The sequence below is a fragment of the Pezoporus flaviventris genome, unplaced genomic scaffold (genome assembly GCF_033815535.1).
Source record: "Pezoporus flaviventris isolate CSIRO_AGI_PZ_B2104156 unplaced genomic scaffold, CSIRO_AGI_Pfla_v1 ptg000007l, whole genome shotgun sequence".
NCBI classification, from domain to species: Eukaryota; Metazoa; Chordata; class Aves; order Psittaciformes; family Psittacidae; genus Pezoporus; species Pezoporus flaviventris.
Genome location: NW_026892555.1, coordinates 87,035,691 through 87,056,976, shown reverse-complemented (window position 1 = coordinate 87,056,976; position 21,286 = coordinate 87,035,691). Strand labels below are relative to the sequence as shown.

Here is a 21,286-nt window from a genome sequence, read left to right as displayed (position 1 = left end):
GGACCTAATATATCTGAAAAATATTTTCATGAACAGAAAGAAAAACACTTATGTTGGTGGATAATATTCAGATTATAAAACAGGATGGGGGAAGTATCCAAAGGTTGAGAGGTCTACCTCTGTTAAGCACATAAAGGATGGACATTTATCCAGGCCTTCTGAGGTTGCTGAATTCAATTTATGTAATGAAAGGCTCTCAAAACACCTGGTCTGTCTTGGCTCAGTTCAGTCAGGCTGAAAAGTACTGCATGGCTTTGCATGCAGAAAATCTGACACTTTTTAGTACCCACTGAGATTTCTTACAACATCAACACTGGAAGACAGGCTAAAAGTTTTCTGTTAAATATGATATGAATAAACCATGTGATTCATTAATTCTGACTCTTCAGAAAGTAGGCAGGTGCAGAAGGTCTGCTACCTTGGTTTTACAGCATACCTGAAAAATAACACAGAATAAAGAAAAACTGGCTTAGTAACTCCCATCATCTGAGATCTTAAGGTGGCATCATAGACTATTTGACAGTATTGTCATCTTAAGGGTCATTAACCCTTTAAAAAGTAATGCCAGTCTGTACTAGAAGTATGTACAGTATTAAGCTCGAAAAAGTTCCGTGTAACATACAAAAAGAAACCTGGATCAGGCTTCTTTTTAAACAAAAAACCAAGCTTGCCTCTAGTCTTTTATATTCAGAGACCAAGAGGAAAAATATAAACTAAGAGTTAGGAAGAAATATTCTATGGGATGAGATATATATAGATGGGAAATCAAAGTGGAGTGAGAATATGTATGTGCTAAAAGAGAGAGTAGTAGAGGGGGGAAAGAGGAAAAAAAGAAAAAAACCCACCAAACCAAAACTGGTTCCTAGGAAGTGCTTAATACCAGAGCAAAAATCTGTTTTTAAAACATTGGCCATATCATCACTTCAGAAGAGAGAAAGAAAAGATTGAAAATAATCCATCTTTCCACCTCCACTGCCCCTCTCCCATACCCCCCATTCTCCCAATCTGTATACTTTTCCCTGGCCTATTTGTTGGGATATGACATCTGCCAACATATTAATGTGATAAAGCAGTGGGTAATGGCCCAGTAATATTACTCTATCTTTCCCTTTGGTGCAAATTAGAGCATAGTGGCAGCTGACAATTTCTCTTCCTTGAAGTCCCCCTACCTATTGCATCTTGATTCATGTTATTACTTAAGAATGTATTTCAGACAACAAGCCTCAACTTCATGACTCTCTCTACAACATCAGTTTCGGGTTGTAGAACTTTCCTCCTTATTCAGAGTTGAATCAAGGCCAGCTGAAACCAACACTGCTCAGCAAGAAAAAATGCTTAAAGACCTACCAAGACCTTGTACCACTCTTCTATTGATCATACAGTTACAAAACAGTGGAAACCCACGTGCTTCTAGTGAGTCCTGGCAGCTAAGGTTACCAAACAGCACCAATTGGAAAAAAAACCAAAACAAACAGAAACAACAACAACAAAAAAAAAACAAACCCAAGAGAGAAAAAAAATTCTTTCACTTTTAGCTTCATAGGAACTGTATCCTTTCCTCTGAGTCTATCCACAGGAACCTATGCCTCTGTCATCTTCAGACTGGTTCACTATACATGACTTTATCCAAAGCTTGAACATGAAAACGATACACAACTTACAGAAGTCAGACACCTAGCCCTCTCCTTGGCTCCTCTTTAACATCAGACCATATCATTCTATGATTCTATTCTATGATTCTATTCTGACAATCTGGGCCTTTCCCCAAAACCCCAGTCTACTGCAAATATCAATTTGAGGCTTGGATTCACAATCTTAAAGTAAGCAAGAAACCTCATCTCAGTTCCATCAGATATGAAATCTATAAATCAAGCCACAATCTGTGCTCCTTGGGAGCAAAGCCAAACAGAAAGATAAGGGCTGAAAAGAAGACAACTTGAGCACTCCTTCTTGAAAAGGACAACAAACATTCTGTAGGAGATTAGGGAAATCTACAGTCAGACCCACCTTTAGGAACAGTGGCAAAAACCTGCTTTCTTTCTGTAAGTGATAACTACAACCTGAATACCGCAATGACCCCAAAGAAACCCCAAACCAAACACCTAAACCAACAAAAAACCAAACCAAACCATAACGATAACCAAAAAAAAGCCCAAACCCAGCCTCCAAACCTATCAAACACTACTCTGAATTTTTAATCTATGAGAAAAAATGTGCCAGCAGTCATGAGTTAAAAAATAGATGCTGCTATTGATTTGATGTGAAGACTACTCAAAAATCATCTATGCATTGTCACTGCTGATTTCTCCTTTTACAGTTTTGATTCTAAAAACCATAATCAAGCCGTTCATAAAGCAAGTAAAATGGTAAAAGACAGCAGCAAAAAGTGTTTTGCTGCTTTAGCACTTCAGACTTCAGCAAGCATCTACACAGCTGTGCAGCTCAACTGCCCCAAAGACCAGTGATTCCACCTGACTTGAACCTTCCCGTGCTCATGCTAAAGAATATTATGGAAGTAGCATTGCCTCTCAATCCCATTAGGCTTGATTACTTTGCAACTTCTGAAAAGTACAACAAGGTTACTAACTACAAAAATCACCTCAGTAGAGGAGTTACAAAACCAATATAAGCTGAGCCTGCATTCTTCCCCCACTATCACCTGAACGAAAGAGCTGACATACTGAAGATGGTGAGGCACATTCATAAAATACTGAGCCAAAGTTTAACAACGCAACTCACATTGACTTTGGTGAATGTAGAATAAAAGCAATGGGAAAACTTTGGATTGTGTTATGGTATTTGAATGCATCAGACACATTTTTATAATGAAACAGAATTATGGACACAGTTCAAGAATATACCCAAACCAGACACAGGCCTAAATAAATCCCTATTGTGGACGTATTTAAAAGTAAAATATATGCTTAAGTATTACTCAGAACAGAAATACCCACAGGGTATCAGCAGCAACCCACAACACTATCTGGGGAAAAAAAATGTTAGTATCAAAAGATGAATTTTATTGCAGTATATCAGAGAATCTTGATAGCTGTAAAGCTGTTGCATAAAAACCTAATCTGCTAATGGCACAGAATTTTAATTATGTGATACTCTCTAGGGCCAAACACACTCCTTACTGACAGAAAATTATTATCATATATACATTACTTTACCTGGAATTTTATTTTTTGCCAAATATGAGGCACAACAAACTGTTTCAAGAAGCGTTCATCTTCACTCCAGAACAGTCGAATGTCAGGGATATCGTACAGGATCATGGCCAGCCTCTCCAAACCCAAGCCAAATGCCCAGCCAATTTTATCCCGAGCACCAGCTGCAATAAACAAACAGACACGTGAAAATTTAAGAGCATAAGTTCACAACATGAAAAACTGCAGATAAAATGTTCAGTTATTTATCAAGAAAAAAAAGGTGAAGTGGCAAGACAGAAAAGCCTCCAAGTAACTGCCAAATGAATGATCTAAATGCTACAGAAAAGATCCTACTTTCATCAAAAACTGCAGCAAGACAGGGCACACCACTGAATCCAGGAACCAAAAGTGGTAATAAAATAAAGCTGCACCCTCGGCAATTTGTGTCCAAACTTTCAGACAGGCTTTGAGAAATGCAGCATAATGCTATACACCACTTCCCTTTACTATCTTTAGAGCTGAGCACTTCCACATCAGTTGTTTTATAAGGCATGTAACACAGATTCCCTATTCAGAATATTTCATTTGGGCTAACAGACTACACCAAACCTATGCAGCACTAACATCATTACCAACACTGGAGAGGATCAAAATTGCCTCTTTTGAGGCACCTGGAAGAAACGGAGCAGTGGGATGTGAGGCACTGTCCCATTAATATCACACCTCCAACCAGGAAACTCCTGGGCTGCTGCCTATGGGAAAAGCCACTGCTCCCACACACAACAGACTCCTTTCATGCACCACTAAATATAGAAAGGCAAGAATATTTGATACAGAAGAGCTATACAGGTATTAATGACGTGACATTTCCATCAGGAAAGTAAATATTCATACCTTCCTTCCTGTTCTTTACAGGGAAGGAACACTGAGTCATTACACAGGGACTTTTTTTCAACACCAGGAACCAACTCCAAGTTTAGCCACCATCCTACTGATTTTGAAATAAGCTGAGAGCCCAGAAGCAAAGGCTCAGAGGTTTTTAAAACTTAAACAGATGCTTAAACGGACTTATGCTGAAAGGATGCTTGCATGTGAGACAGACTTTGCACCCTCAGCAGTGGCAGCGTGCTTCTGAGTCATATAATGTGACTGTGTATCTCATAGCTATCCATCTAGACCAAGGCCATACGTGCCTCCCCCAGCATCAATTGAAATTCTAATATTTCAGAAACTTCAAACTCAGCAGTTTCCCCACATCATGCAGGAGGCTGGAGGCAGAAGTCTACTTTCTGACCCGTCTTTGCTATCAGAAATTAGAGAGCTCCTGTTATTTGAGTGCTGATGACATCCTGAGGTATGCTGTCACATTCAATGCTGAGACAGAACAGTCCAGAGTTCTGTTTAAATAGTGGCAGACATAACAAGCTTGGGAAAAGAGACACAGTCATCACTTGGATTCTTTTAATTCAATCTGAACCTGCCTGTTTACCTGTTAAATCAAGCCCTCAGCAGAACCTTTCTGTGTCTCATCTGCAAACTCAACAGTATTGCACTGCCACAGGGATGTGGTCAACTTTGTAAGGGTCCTTCCCAGAGGAGTCTGGATATTCTGCCTTGTCCCTTCTCAAGTGATCAAAGGCACGATTTTGCACTTTATGACCTTTGAAAGCAGACAATTTATCAACTGAATTGTGGAAGTCCTAAGAAATAGAGGACTGAGGTGTGAACTCAAAAGCTACCTTATAGCAGAGCTGCTCAAACTAATACACTTACAAGAACCAACAGACTTTGAGCTAACCGGACCTTGGAAACTTACAATCAGTGCTACATTACAAGAAGAACTGCATGATTTTCTACTTTGATTTATTTTTAGAGAAAGGATAGTGACTACACAGAATGTATTGCAATTTGTGTTTGGGAAAGATTTTGAGCTTTGACTTCAAAGTGCAAACCATAAACTGTTTCTTTTCCAAGCTGAAAGTACTATTTCTCTCCCTACTCCAGTATGTAAATGTAATTATATTTTTATGGCTATGAAGGGAAGATAATTCATCGCAATGGTGTTGCTTCCCCAAAGTTCCAGCTTGTCTTTCTTAGACCATCAATTCCTACTTCAGTAACAAAATTCACATTCATTTCAAAAGTGCCAGACTTTCATATATGTACAGGTATTTCTGTAGACTGATTAACACAATCCACCCCCTCCTCCGGAGGTAAAGTAGAGCACCTGAAGCAATATCCATGAGGGTTCTGAATGGCCACTGCTTAATTTCAACAGAGGCATTAAATCTGAAACTTAAAGATGCCAGGTTAAGCATCAGTGTTAATTCACTGATGCTCATTTAAGTATACATGATAAGGGGTGATGATCCTCCTTCCCCATATTACTGATGATTACTGGTAGATTGGACAAGGGTGAAAAAAAAAAGGATGTGACAGAATGGGTATATATTCTGATAAGCAAAGCTTTACATTCAACATTTATGTTTTTTAAATACTTCGATATAAGAATGGTTTTCACTGTAACTCTTTTTTCCTCACACTTTATCCCAAATGCGTTTGCTATGCCCTTTAATTCTGCAATTAATGTTTTGATTTTATATCAGCAATTTTTATGAGTTTTCTTTTTTTTGGGGGGTGTTGTTTTGTTTTAGAAGGACTGAAACACATCACAGGTTTTTGCACCTTGTAGCAGACAAAAAATTCTTTACACAGCTATCTGTCTAGCAGCTCAAAGCATTTTATTTGAGCTATGAATAAACACATCGTCACAGAACTTGTCTTTTGGGTGATTCTTGAGTGATTATCAGCCTTCAGACCATAAACTTCTCAACTGTCCACGAAGTCATATCATTGAAGAATTCCCCCTATTAAGAGAGAGAGCGAGAGAAGGGAAAAAAAGAGACGATAAGAAGGAAAAAGAAAGGAAAATCCAGATAATTAGAATTCCTCCTCAAATCAGCAGTATCAAATCTTCACTGCACTCTGCATCTTCAGTTAATGTTGTCTCTGATCTCTTCTCCAACTTCCTACATGTAAAGCTCCAAGTCAATGTAGCGTTGACTTAAAGCAGCTAAGAACTACCTTGAGGAACTCAACAAGACTCAAGCATATTTACGGGAGGTGCTCCAGTCCCCTGATCATCCTCGTGGCCCTCCTCTGGACTTGTTCCAACAGTTCCATGTCCTTTTTATGTTGAGGACAGCAGAACTGCACACAATACTCCAGGTGAGGTCTCACGAGAACAGAGTAGAGGGGCAGGATCACCTCCTTCGACCTGCTGGTCATGCTCCTTTTGATGCAGCCCAGGATACGGTTGGCTTTCTGGGCTGCAAGCACACACTGCCAGCTCATGTTCATTTTCTCATCAACCAAAACCCCCAAGTCCTTCTCCGCAGGGCTGCTTTAAATCTCCAAGGCCTTGGGTGATATGATTTAGCGTAAGGTGTCCCTGCCCACGGCAGGGGGGTTGGAACTAGATGATCTTAAGGTCCTTTCCAACCCTAATGATTCTATGATTCTATGATTCTATGACTTAGAAGTTAAATGTGCAGCTAATGACCCCATTAAGTGAGAGAGCAACCCAAAGCTTTTCACAGCACATACATACATATGTTTAAATACACTGAATTTTCACAAGTAATATGTAAAGAAGCCAAGTGAGTGTAAGCCAACCTGACAGAAAAAACAAACACAGAATAGCTTTAAACGCAGCACAATCCAGGTTGAGGTTCTGACAAGAAGACGTGGCCAAAGCAGTATATTACAGGGACCTGGTGGGGCAATCATAGTATCACTGCTTGAAATAACACAGCCCAATGGATAAAGCTTTTCTAATACATGAGCTTTCCCCAAGTGGCCCTCAAAGGTTTGTATGCTGCCAAGCTCCTTCTGCCTCACATGAAAAACTTGACTACCCACCAGAAGAAAATTGCTGGAAGTTTTGCATGTCAGGTAGCCGAAGATAGAAAATAAAAGGATGAAACAGTCTGGCTTCCCACAGAGGGGCTGAGACAGTCTAATCTGACTCCAGGAGGTTGCAGCATTGCAGCTGTGTCTTACAGGGTTGCTCAGGAGTCCTTATCTTCCTTGAGAACTCATACTGACCTGCTCTTCACCTCTGAGCCCAGATGAATCAGTTTACACTTAAATGTAGACCAATCAAGCCATTTTCCAAAAAATGCTGTTAAATGAAAGCTAAATTGGGTCAATCAGGACAGGAAGCTTTGTAATTACTCACTGAGGTATATATATAATGACCTGCCAGAACTCACGCATTATATCCCACTGAATCCTTGGAAATACCCACAGACAGAGATGTTAACCTTCTCAAGGACTGTGAGACAAGACATTTTGCACTGTACAAGATATTTAAGGCATATTTTGCAATGTAGTGTTAGGAACAGGTTGACAAAACTTTTTTATTATATTCTTCAGTCACACTTATTTTTGTATTCATGCTGGCTTTTACTTAACAATTTCTGCTACTCTTATGAAACTGCCAATAAAGAAATTTTTCTTTCAGTAGAGCCTAAATTGGGTCTTCAAATTGTTATACGCAGCAGCTACTGAGAAATGAAAGAAATGAAGTTTTGATCTTGGATGGAGACAGGAAAGTCAGATGGAAAGTCAGGAACATACAACAGCCTGTATACAACATGTTTTTCACAAAATGCCCCCAAATTAATATACCCAAAGTGTGTAGCTGAAAGCCGGGATGAATTCCAGAAGCCTATGGGACCTGAATTTGATCTCCTTTTTTTCAGACCAAACCATGCCTGTTTATGGAGCAAATTCAGGAACTAAAATGGTGTGAAGAAGGGTGAACGGATTCTCAAGAATACACAGACTACACATGTTTTATAAAACGAATCAGTGTCTTAAAATGTGTAGAAAATAAGTTACAGACATAGTGAACATCTGGCCTGACACAAACCATCAGAAATTCCTGAAACAGACCTATGCCCACATCTGAGCTCCGTGTGACTAATGGGCAGTTATGAACAAGGCTTCAAAAACAGCTTCTGCAAAAGAAGTATTTACTTGTCGTTAAGAGACCAGGAATACACATTCTACATGAGGGCCACAGCAATGAGGTAAACCATGTTTACCTGAATTAAAAATAAGCCATTTAAAATTATTTCCTACTTCAGTTAAAGCTCCTGTATGTTAGGAGTTAAAGGTTTTACATGGAAAACAAACAAACCACCCAATCAACTAACAAACCCCAGACTAAGGTGTCAGTCTAATACAGAAGGGCTTCTGAAAGTGCAAGGTCAGCTGGCTGGGATTCAAAGCACCTGGGGCCAAAAAGCATACTGAGGTTTCCTTCTGAATTTCTCTCTTCAGCAAAAGCAAAACCAAGATTGTCATATTATTCTCTAACTCTGTTAAACTGATGTATCCAGGCTCTTGTGTGCAATTCAGTTTAAATTACCTCCTAAAATAAGGACTTGGCTTTCAGACCATGCATGCTAAGTAAGCCACTCCTCAAGAACTCAAGAAAAGAAGTAAACATTCAATTATGCCTATTCTGTGGAAAAAGAACTTATCTTTCTAAATCTCGCATGTGAAATAGTTTTCTAACAATAATAGTCACTTTGAGACCACAGCTTTGTCTCCTGGGTCAGACCGATCTGTTCTGTTTGCTCCACTTGAAAACTAAGCAAAAGAACTTTAAAGGCTTTGATTAAGGTTTTAATATGTATGTTTGGTTTTGTTCCATAATCAGAATAGCTGGGTACACACTGAAGGAACAGCCTATTAAAAAATTTCAGTCTGGGGAAGCCAGATTCAACTTTCTTCTAATATGTTAAGTAACAAATTCTACCATTTTACCAATATTTCACCAGGCCAAACAGCTGTGAGGAAAACGTTTCCTGGGTGTGACTAGAGCAGAAGAGGGCAGGAAAATCAGATTAGCAAGCAGAGGAAAGAGCGAAACAAAGAAACAAGGAGGAACTTTCCCTATTTTTTCCCCACCTGGGACTGATACTTTCGGTTTCCAATTCTTTTATCATTCTGCTTTTGAAATTGCAAAATTCCTCAGTCCTCCTCCCCTACTCCTTTCCATCTTGCTATCTTTGCCCGAGTCCACATCTCCCATTCCCACAAACCTTCCTAAGTATTCACAAAATCAGTGACAAAACTATTAAACAGAATCTTATTTAAAACTTCAGATACTTTTTCAAAGTTCATTAACATACACTGCAATAACATTCAACCTTTCAAATTATGTGAGATAAGGTATCCACTTAACTCCCAAGAAAAACAAGGATATTAGTCATCAACTATCCTTTTATGGTATACGGTCTTCCTTTTCCTCTGTACTTCAGCATACAAATCTGAACAAATGGCTTGCTTAGTTTTTGAGGCTTTTTTCCTTTTCCCCTGCATAGCCCAGGGTTGGACATTCTCCACGGAGGACAGTGCAATTTGCTACAGTCCTAATTTACATCACAGAGCCAAAAATGCATGGACTCCTTCACTCTATTTCCCCTGGCTCTGCCTGCGGGCTCTTTTTGTTCTGTGTACGTAAAAGCAAATTCCCTTTTTTTTTTTTCATATTGTTTTGTTAATTCAGGCTAAGTCGGATTTTGAGGTTTTGGATTTCTTAATATCTTTTAATACTATTAAACCTCCCCAGACATTGGGGCCATGTAGATTTGAAAAAATAAAAAGCTATAAAAAACACATGAGGGGCTGTCACTTGGCAGAAAGACCAAGCCTACAGGACAGTTCAAAAATTCAATTATGAATCACATTTTTTTCAGGGGTATAAATACAGCCGGACAAATTCACTCCATATATATTCATTGCCCCCAGATGCAACTTTCTTGGCAAAACTGCACTATCACCAAATTGACTGTTTGGTGTCTTACGAAATCGTCTTTTCTTCAACAGGCAGAGCAAGGAACAAGTACTAAAACTCCATCAAAATGTGATACAATCTCCAAGAGACGAAGATATCCTCAAAAGATATAGAGGAAGCAGTTTATGTATCATAGCATGGGATGCTGTTAGCATCTGTTTGATATCTTGTTAAAAAATCAGAAGAGCAGGACACTTGTATATAACGAAAGGTTTAAAACTGTGTTCATTTGATAGCAGCACAATCTCATGGTTACTCTGAAAGCCTGACAGTACACAGTAAATTCAACTTCTACAGGTAGGAAATGACATTACATTTCACATTTTTACAGTACCTACCTACCATAAAAAAGCCTTGGGCTCATGACTGGGGCTTGGCTCTATAATATGTAAAATTAATAGACAGATAAGGTTTATGATTTAACAACTATGCTCTTCTGCCACAAGCTCATTCTTTGGGAGAAGTTAATGAAAAACCTCATGATCACATAGGCATCACTTGCCTTATTACTGGGGTTGGGATAATAGTCCTTCCTTTCCTAGAATGATGGAGGTAGGAGACATAATAAATGTAAAACACTGAATTTCAAAATCTTTCTGTCAATAGTAGTTCAGCATTCCGACGGTAAAGCTATAAAGAGATTTCATACTGTAGTGCAGCATATATACTCCAGCACAATGAACTCCACTATAATCCCACTATAGTGTTACACAGCAGTTTTGACAAGGTTCCAGGTACAGACAATTAATTTATTTCCAAAATCACAACATGAAAGGTCCACGCGTACCTAAATGTATTGTTATATAGCACAGGCTGGAAAAATCTTTGTTCAGAAGCACTCACCCATTTTCCTTTCTTTATAGAGAACTACTCCACCAGTCCTGTGCTACAACAGTTTGAAGGACATTTCTCACTTTCGGCCACAGAGGGCTCTTCAAAGCATGACTGTGTTCCCAAGCCATGTCTGCTTATTGATCTCCCATCCAAAAAAATTCAACCACTGCATGATCCTGAGCAAAATGATTTCTGTCAATAGGTCTCATGCTACTCAAAGCCATGGATATGTTTGAAATATATTACAGAAAGTAAGTACTTTATATGACTACCAAGCAGGGTTTGCAGACCATATCACAAAAGGACAGTTTAGGTGTTCTCTTTACACTGCTCCCAACTATAGTGTTTCCAGCTGGCATTTGGCAACCTGGCCACCTGCAAATATCTTTATTTGCACCTATAATATAACTATGGATGCTCAACTGTTCTCCTGGTACATTCTGTACACAAGGCATGCATAAAATAGAAAGTATACAGCTGTAGCACTAATGGACATCTCAGGTAACTCAATTCAGTGCCTCAGGAAAAGGCATAGCGAGCCACAACCTGCTTTTCTCCCTGGGCCTAAAATCTCTTCCGTTTCCTCTCTCAAGCGGCCACAACCCTTTAAACTGCATCACCTGGGAAAGGACTTTAGCTGTCCTTAACCCTGCATCTGCTCAGTGACACTGTGGAACAGCACTGCTGTGCCACTCAGTGACACTGTGGAACAGCACTTTTCTAGGGCAGGAGCCGAAGGGTTTCACTCAAGGCAAGAGTTCTCCATCCTGTTCAGTTCACATTTTGAAATTATAGCTGGTCATTAACAACCTGATGTCTATTAATATATTCTCTTTGGATCTGAGGAGGCTTCCAGCAGAAGCAGAGATATCTGCAAGGAGATGCTGAGTATAAGCATAATTCTGGGAGATGCCATTAGCTACTTCAGCATTACTCAGTGCTAGGTATCTGGTCTAAGCCAGTCCCTTCAGCTCTGCTGTAAATGGGTAGAGAGAATCACAAATAATTATTCACTCTATCATAAGACATGTACAGACAAAACACTTAACTTTTGGACAGGTAACTTAAATTAGACAAATTTGACCCTATGTGCCCATTTCAGCTTCAATTTTTATCATGAAATAAGCATTCCTGTATAATTACAAGGAAGTGAATGGAAATCTTTCATCTTGGAATAATCACCTCACAGCAATTTCTCTTTTAGATTTCTTTTTCAGACTTCTTTTAATTAGTTTCATAATTTCTAGTAACCTCTTTCATGATTTAGGAACTCACATGACATAAATACAATGGAAATTACTTTTTGAGTACTCTCCTGTCCTTACCTCCCTCTTACTGCACTGCACAAAGTGCCTATAGCCACTTGTGTTTAATTTATAACGTATTTCAAATCATCTTATTCATCACTAATACTACAGGATCACAGCCAGACCTCTGTGCTCTTCTTTCCTACAAGTAGAACATTTAAGTTAGTGACTATTTTTAAAATTAACCCACTATTTCCGTATGAAGCAGTGGCAGAAATATTGAAGAGGAAGTAATTATTCCTTAAAGTTCAAATTAAATCTTTTTCCTCCACTTTTTAATTTTTTTGAAATTCATGAGTTCTGGCAGCAGCACATTTACTTATGAAAAATAATGATTTCTTAAAAAGCGACATTTTATTGTATTACAATTACTTGTTGACAGAGTTTCACATAATACAGTATCACCAGCTTCTACAGTACTGCAGTTTGAAGAAATGTAACATTGTGAAGCCCCGCACAAACTATACAAGAAAAGCTTAGGAAAAAGAAAACCAAAAACACAAAGAGAGGTTTTGCTTCAAGTCCTTGAAATAATTTATAGAAGCACCTTAGCTGTACATTTTGCAGAGGCTTCTTGCCCACTCTTGCCATGTGGCTGACAAGGGACATAAAACATGATGGAAACAGATGCACAAGCAATAAAATATACCAGTGAAGCAGATTATGCTCTGCAATTCTTTCTAGCAAAATAGCATGACTACAACAACCTTACAGTAAATGAAATCAACAGAAAAGGAAAAGAATCCTACAAGAACTTGCTTTTTCCCTCAGGGACTGATATCTTGGCAAGATGTCACTGCTATTTTATACACTCAAAATTAACTTTATATGTAGTCTTTCAATGTAAACTTTTAAAACCCACTTTTATGCTATCTCTAATGACATTTCCTAGCAAACTGTATCAATAGCAAAATGTCCAGCTTCCCATGCAAGACTGTCTTCCCTGGTATTATAAGCATCCAGGGAAATACATGCTTCGCTAAAATGAAAACCAAAATATTACCTTATTAAACAAAAACAATGTGCCCCTAACAGAGTGAACTGGCAAAACTTGTTTTTCTCTGGAAGCTTGAAGAGATTCTTCTTAACAACACACCTTTCATCAGCAAAAGGTCTGTGTCAGCACAATTTCAGAAGCAAGAAGTTGCTTCTGCTAGTATGAAGTATATCTACAGCACACCTACAATGGGCAACCTCTCCTGTACTGGCCTAGGGCGTGACACTCACACACAGGATATGTGTTACACCACATTATATAGAATCATTGAATCATAGAATAGTTAGGGTTGGAAAGGACCTTAAGATCATCTAGTTCCAACCCCCCTCCCATGGGCAGGGACACCTCACAGTAAACCATCCCACCCAAGGCTCTGTCCAGCCTGGCCTTGAACACCGCCGGGGATGGAGCATTCACAACCTCCCTGGGCAATCCATTCCAGTGCCTCACCACCCTTACAGGAAAGAACTTCTTCCTTATATCCAATCTAAACTTCCCCTGTTTAAGATTTAACCCATTACCCCTTGTCCTGTCACTACAGTCCCTCATGAAGAGTCCTTTCCCAGCATCCCTACAGGCCCCCTTCAGATACTGGAAGACTGCTATGAGGTCTCCACGCAGCCTTCTCTTCTCCAGGCTGAACAGCCCCAACTTTCTCAGCTTGTCTTCATATGGGAGGTGCTCCAGTCCCCTGATCATCCTCGTGGCCCTCCTCTGGACTTGTTCCAACACTTCCATGTCCTTTTTATGTTGAGGACACCAGAACTGCACACAATACTTCAGGTGAGGTCTCACAAGAGCAGAGGGGCAGGATTACCTCCTTCGACCTGCTGGTCACGCTCCTTTTGATGCAGCCCAGGATACGGTTGGCTTTCGGGGCTGCGAGCGCACACTGAAGCCAGCTCATGTTAAGTTTCTCGTCAACCAACACTCCCAAGCCCTTCTGTGCAGGGCTGCTCTGAATAATATTATATGAATATGTTACACTAAGTCAGTGATACACTGATGATGTCAGCCGGGGCTGTACACATGCTTATGTGAACATGTTTGCATCCCACAGAGAACCTCTCAATGTATTTATTACTGGGGTTACAGCTGGTGAGTAGAGCTATTCCATTAAGAGCAGAAATGAAGGGAATGCTCACTGCAAAAGGATGGGCTGCACGGTAACCCCGTAACTACTCTCTCTCTCTAGGTATATGTATTCTATAGAACAGTTTACTTCCTTACACAGGGACCAACAGCATAAAACATAGCTTTATTTAGCCTTGAAGGAGGAGGGATTTTCCTCAGAGAGGATGTCCAAAGAAGGGAAAGACTGCCACTTCCAACTTCCATGCTGGCTTGAAAAAAGTCACGTTTCTCCCACTGTGTTCATAAGTCTCAATTATATCTAGTGTTTTGTATGTGTAATAATTATAAAGGTATATACACACAGAATTACTCTACAAAGCTTGTAATTATATTGAACTGATGACTCATAAGAATGTGATGATATGCAACAGAAGATCTCTATTTTTCAGTTTTCAATTTAAAGCAAGCAGGAAATGTCCCACAAAAGCAAGCCTTAATACATCTCTTGGTGTTTCAATGAAAGATTCAGATATTCTGAAATGCTAGAATTAAGGTTTCCTGAGGAACACTAAGATGCTCTCCTCTTAGAAATACATTACAATGCTATCTTCAATGAGACAAACAAGTATACAGGACTGCTCTGTTCAGCTCAGAGAAGAGGCAATGGTTAATGATCACTGCTCGTGTTCCTTGCATTGCTGAACGTGTACCCCAAGCACCTCACACACTGAGCAATATTCAAGCAGAGCTCTGAAGACACATTATTTCTTTTATGAGGTTCCCAATGAAGCATTCAGTTTCACAGTATTTAAATGCTTGAAAAATATTAAGGACTTTTTACTTCTTCCACATATCTCGGTGAGTTGAGGAAGTTTGCTGTCTCCTGTATTGAAGACTGGGAACTTGGGCACAGAGACTTTAAGATCAAAAGCATTTATTAATTTTGCTCCACATCTGAGATACCTGGGACCTGAAGTTCCTGAGCACCAAGCATTATATGGTGTTTAAATGTTCAAAGTACAGCTCCCCATTACTACAGCTGCAGCTGTGAGCACTCAATAGGTCTGTAAATCAGACCCTACCGTCTCAAGTCAGGCACTGACAGAACAAAAAGCACACAGTTAGTGGCCACACGCAGAAAGTTTAAGTTAGAAGATGTTCCTACATTCAACTAGGGACTTTTGCACTCAGGAAGAAAAAGTAGAGCGGCGTTCAAGCGCACTGACTGTCCTTTCCTGCTGTCATTAAAGGCACACATTTTGTGCTTCTCAAATACTGTCTCAGGGAGGCAGATGCTGCCAAGAACACGATCCTCCACCTGGCAGTCCCAATTCATCCACAAAGGAATGATCATCCTGAAAACTTAATCAGACAGCAGTCCTTCACAGGACATGTAGTAAACTTAGCAATGCCCTCGGCCTCCTAAACTGCCTCCACCCTTTACCACGCTCCTTGCAGGACTCCAACTTTACAACCAAGAAGGTTTCTCTCTCTCTCTCTCTGGGACACAGCATAGAGGTAAGCCTTCTGCATCCTGGGAAGGAGCTGATGGATGCCTACAGCCCTTGACTGAACTGCCATGCCCACCTCAGGGTGAACACTGGGTAAGTTTAGCTGACTGCAAGTCATAGTACCACACTAAGTCATTGAGCCCACACTAACTGCAAGTTTCCAGAGGAAGCCAGAGCTAAATGAGCTCCTGTGAATAAATGTGTCTAAACCATTGACCCAGTCAGTGCCCTGGCACAGCTTCTGAGAAAGAGAATACTTACTGAACACAGCTATGTGCCTCTTGCATGTCTTTTTTCTCCCCCCTCCCAGAAATGGCCTCCTTCAATGAGAAGTCAAAACTGCAAATAAGACGGGTTAAGGATGTAATTATACTTGACTAGAAGTTGACTCAAAACTACAGGAGTATATAATCTGAAGCCCACTGAAGACAACAGGAAAGAAAGAAACCAAAACAGACAGACTTCAGCCAGAAAGGGAAAGTTCCTCACTAAATACCACTTTGTTCCATGCACAGGGCACAGGCACCAAAAACAGACCACTGTCTTAGTGGTGAAAGAGACTTGCTCAAGTGTTTAATAGGGGGACTTGTGTTGAGTATCACAGCACCTCAATGGGAAAGGTCCAAGCTTCGCTCAGTGAGTTTTATATCTTCCTCATTGACTATATGAACGGAAATATTCTGATAAACATACAACATAAATGAAAAGTTACTGCTTTGATTACATGGTATTTTAAGTTGCTGATAAAATATTTAAATGAATCAATATTTAAATAAATAAAGCTTTTCTTTCTGGAGGAATGAATACATTAAGAAAAATACTTTCTCTTGCTCAGCTGAAGACCTGCAATTCAAATCCCCTTATTTTAGAACCATAGACTCATAGAAGAGTTAGGATTGGAAAGGACCTTAAGATCATCTAGTTCCAACCCCCCTGCCATGGGCAGGTACACCTTACGCTAAACCATCTCACCCAAGGCCTCATCCAACCTGGTCTTGAACACTGCCAGGATGGAGCATTCACAGCTTCCCTGGGCAACCCATTCCAGTGCCTCACCACCCTAACAGGAAAGCATTTCTTCCTTATAGCCAATCTCAACTTCCCCTGTTAAAGTTTTAACCCATTACCCCTTGTCCTATAGCTACAGCCCCTAATGAACAGTTCATCCCCAGCATCCCTATAGGCCTCCCTTCAGATACTGGAAGGCTGCTATGAGATCTCCACGCAGCTTTCTCTTCTCCAGGCTGAACAGCCCCAACTTCCTCAACCTGTCTTCATACAGGAGGTGCTCCAGTCCCCTGATCATCCTCATGGCCCTCCTCTGGACTTGTTCCAACAGTTCCATGTCCTTTTTATGTTGAGGACACCAGAACTGCACCCAATACTCCAGGTGAGGTCTCATGAGAGCAGAGTAGAGGGGCAGGATCACCTCCTTTGACCTGCTGGTCACACTCCTTTTGATGCAGCCCAGGATACGGTTGGCTTTCTGGGCTGTGAGCCCCAAAAAAGTCACTGGTTTTCTTCTGTTCCTTTTTTGCAATTAATTTGGCAATTAATCTGTCGTTATGCATCAAACTTAATTTTGGAAAGGTAATGTCACTGACACCTAAAGAAATTAATGATAAAAGAAATGTTAGACCTCCTAATTCTATAAGTCCTATGTAATGATAATTAATGAAATGCCATTTTCCACTGGGAAATTTTTTAAGGGCTAGATAAAGGGGCTACTGTGCTTTTAAGATTTACTCTCTTGTAAATTGTGTCTCTTATAGCTATCAGAAATATAATTAAGAGTCTTCCTAGAAAATAAATCTACAGATAGTTTTTAATCACATCTTATTTCCTTTACAGTTTGAAAATTGACAGCAATTGCTATAGAAACTCATAACTGTGTCATGTAATTTTTGCCCTGCACTCTATTAAAGAAGTCTATCTTGAATATCAGTCCCACTTGTCAATAGAGAATCTGAAATACATTAACATTTGCTTTTACAGGACAGATACTAATTAGGTTGTTATTTTGTCGCTGTGTAAATTTTCAGTGAGTTTTCCAAAAAAGAAATAACAAGTCAATAGAAATTGTTTCTTCTTGATTTTCTCCACCCCTTATAATTTCATTTTTTTAACAGACATCTTAAGTTTCTTAATCCCTTTCCAGCTACGCAGTTTCATTTTATTATATATAAATATTTAAGGTAGAAAGGATAAAGTTGTTTTCTTCTTTTTTTCCTTTGCATTTTATTTTAATGGAGGTTTTCTAAGTCATTCTTTCAACAACAGCTCTCAGCAGTTGATGCACATTGTGCATTTTGTAAAGAAATATCTGAACACATTTACATACACCCACTGAACTTACTGAATAACAGTATTTGTAAATATGAGTTGTATTAGCATAGCTGTGCATAAAGATTGAATCCACTCAAATCCTATCACTTTGCTCTTCACTCTACCACCACAGGCTTGACACCCTTGCCTCCGGTGGGCAAGGGGTCTTGCTAATATAAAGACAATGCAAACCCACAGCCATTTTAAGAGGTGGCACAGATAGCTCTAGGAATACTGCCTCTCTCCTAAAAGCAAAAGAAAATTGAACACAAATGCATGCAGCATGGGAAGCAAACAGGAGAAATGATGTCTAAGTGCAGTTGCAGAGCCATGACCTCACTGGGACTACAGAAATGGTGGGACAGCTCGCTTTACTGGAGTGATAGATGGCTAAAGGCTTTTTGGGGCAAGATTAAAAACTTGATTAAACAAAGCCCTGGGCAACCTGTTTTACCTGTACTTGCTTTGATCAGGGGGCTGGACCACAGACCTTTCCAACCTACATGTGCGTGTATGTGCACACGCGCGCATCTAATTCTTTGTAGGAAAATGATGCTCCACCTTTGCTAAGGAGAAATTTTCAGCTAGGAAAAAGACCAAAATACTAATCTCAACAGAGAACCTCATGTATAGCTATTACATAGGATTTCAGTAGGCTAGAGCTTGGGAGACTGTATCATATCATTGCCAAAAAAAAGATAGAGGTAAAACATGACCGTGTGATATTCTTTCTCAACAGGTTACACTTTAAACTAACTGTCATAGTTTAGGACACTAACACACTCTGAGGTCATTTACATTCAAACTCCCTGTCATTTCCTGCTGCTGTGAATGTTTAAATGTGTAATTTTGGGTAGATACACTGCACACTTTTTACAGGGCAACATTTTAAGCAGCATTTCTGGCTTACTTTCCTCATGAAACCACAATCAGAAGAATGTCTATAAATGTCACTTGCCATTTATGGGACACTTCTTCATTTGAAGGCACAGTGGACAAATTAGTCTGCATTTAACACTGCTGTTAGGATTATGGTAATATTCCACATAGATGAGAAACAGAGTGGCTCTGACATCTCCTTCAAGAACTGCCTTATTTCTGGATGCTCATACCAAGTTCCATACCAAGACATACCAAGTTCCTGCCATACAGGTTATGGAAACTGGCTATTAATTCATGATACATTCAAAGAATTCTTAGTCTTGCAACCCATCACTCAATAGGGTCTTCATATATATATATAGATATATATATATAGATATAAAATAGAAAACAAAACTCCACACATTCATTCACACACCCCCTGAAGAATATTGCAGTGGGATCCTTGCAGTCAATGAAATAAAACCATGATATTTTAGGGGTTCCTGCAAGTTACCAAAGATACAAGATGTACAATTACAAAAGATGCTAAATTTTACATAGCAATAGCTAAAACAGTGAACTGCTGAGCTTCACATCCGACAGAATCTATGCAATCGTTGCAAGTAATACTAAATAGTATCTTTTACTTTCTTTCCTCAGACCTTTACAAACAATTATTTGGATTTTAATTTAATATTTCAGAAAGCAGCAACAATACTTCCTATCATAATTCTGATATACATCATCATTCAATCAAGTCAGATAGATCCTGATGAAAATAAACAAAACCTCCAGGTCCTCTCAGTTGTTCAGCTGCCTTGACTTTGATGCTATGACTTCAGTAAAGTTCTAGTTCTGAAACTTTCACATCACTGACAGGAGCTAGATTTATGTTACCAAAAAAAAAAAAGCATAAAAAGATATGTCCTAACATATACTAAAAAAGCAAATTAGAGATCTGTGCAACATGCCTTACCAAAACCAAGACAAAGCAATGCCTGCTTTTGTGATTAAATTCCCTTCCCATTTCTATATTCTTGTTATTACAGTCCATAGGAAAGGAGAATGTAAGCTTGTAAAGGTACCCAAATACTAATTAGTAATGCCATGTTTAAGTATCTATTTGTCATTTGAAGCTGTTTCTGTACCATGCAGTGAGTCTGCATTGAAATTAAATATAAGAAATAGGAATTCTCAAATAAACTCACAGGTATGTAACACTAAGCCAAAGGGGATTAGATGCTGCAACGCCTCCACTGCTAATACGGGATCTGAAAATTCATAATGCCAAGCAGAAAACTCCCCTACAAAGCGACCTCACCATCTGGCTTATCTTGAACCTAAAGGGAATTAAACAATAAAAGACAATAATTTTCCAACAGCGATGCAGCAGTGCAGAGTGAAGGACAAGAACCAGCCACAGCCTAGAGACTAATGCATTTTTATAGCACAGTTCTTGCAAAAATCAAGCCTTAGGGAAATACTACAATTAACCTTGTCTTAGAAATTATGGAATTTGAAGCACACTAATCATTTTCTCAAAGAAACCAAAACATTAACTAAGTGAATGACACAGCTCAGAATTACTCATTTCTAGAAATGATGTCCAAATCATGAGAATATACTTAAACAGAAGTTTCTGTACTCTGCTCCAACTTCATGAAGCTTTTGAACTTCCAAATGTATTAAATTCTACATGATGATGCTCTGTTAACAGTATCTTAATTATACAGTTTTAAAACAATTCATCTAATCAACTGCCTACTCATAGTGTTTGTGAGGAATTTCTTCTGACAAAGAAAAAAACAAGAATTACAGACATGCATTTAAAATTAAACAGTTCATTTTATCAGAAGACATTGAGACTATAACACTTCCTTATTCTACACCTCAAGAATTAGCCATACATGAAAAAGCTACCCTTAACAGAATGTATGATTGTGAGTGTGCCACATACTGTAAATACAGGAAAACAAGTATCATCAAATTTTGCCTTGTCACCTACCTGCTTAGCATTCCTGGCTAGAAAGAAATATGTGCAATATTTGGTGATCACACTTGTCCACTGTAGGTTTTTCCAACCTGTTTCTCTGATACAAATATTACTGGTCATGAGATATAACAGCAAGATGGACCAGTGCTCAGCTGCAGTACAAAAACTGCTAACTTTCCTTTCACCATCTCTTTTTCGTTAACATAAGTTTAAAATCTGCATACCTTTAAGAATGCAAACCACAAAATACTACGAAATCATTACAGTTGCACAAGCACAACTTGGTATTAAAGTATTATAAACTCAACAGAATCATCACAATTTAATTTTCTTTGTCAGTTCCTAGGATGTATTGTGC

The 21,286-nt window shown here is 39.2% G+C and overlaps 1 protein-coding gene across 10 annotated transcripts in view; it reads right to left on the bottom strand.

Moving 5' to 3' along the window:
• FARS2 (phenylalanyl-tRNA synthetase 2, mitochondrial) overlaps positions 1-21,286 on the bottom strand; it is a 245,607-nt gene that overhangs the window by 95,798 nt on the left and 128,523 nt on the right. For all 10 annotated transcript variants that reach the window (XR_009742685.1, XM_061449393.1, XM_061449394.1 and 7 more), the window contains one exon: positions 3,174-3,334. Coding sequence is in view for 9 of the 10 variants with exons in the window: in XM_061449393.1 (XP_061305377.1) it covers positions 3,174-3,334 (161 nt within the window). In the remaining variant the exon portion in view is untranslated. The remainder of the gene's footprint in view (positions 1-3,173; positions 3,335-21,286) is intronic.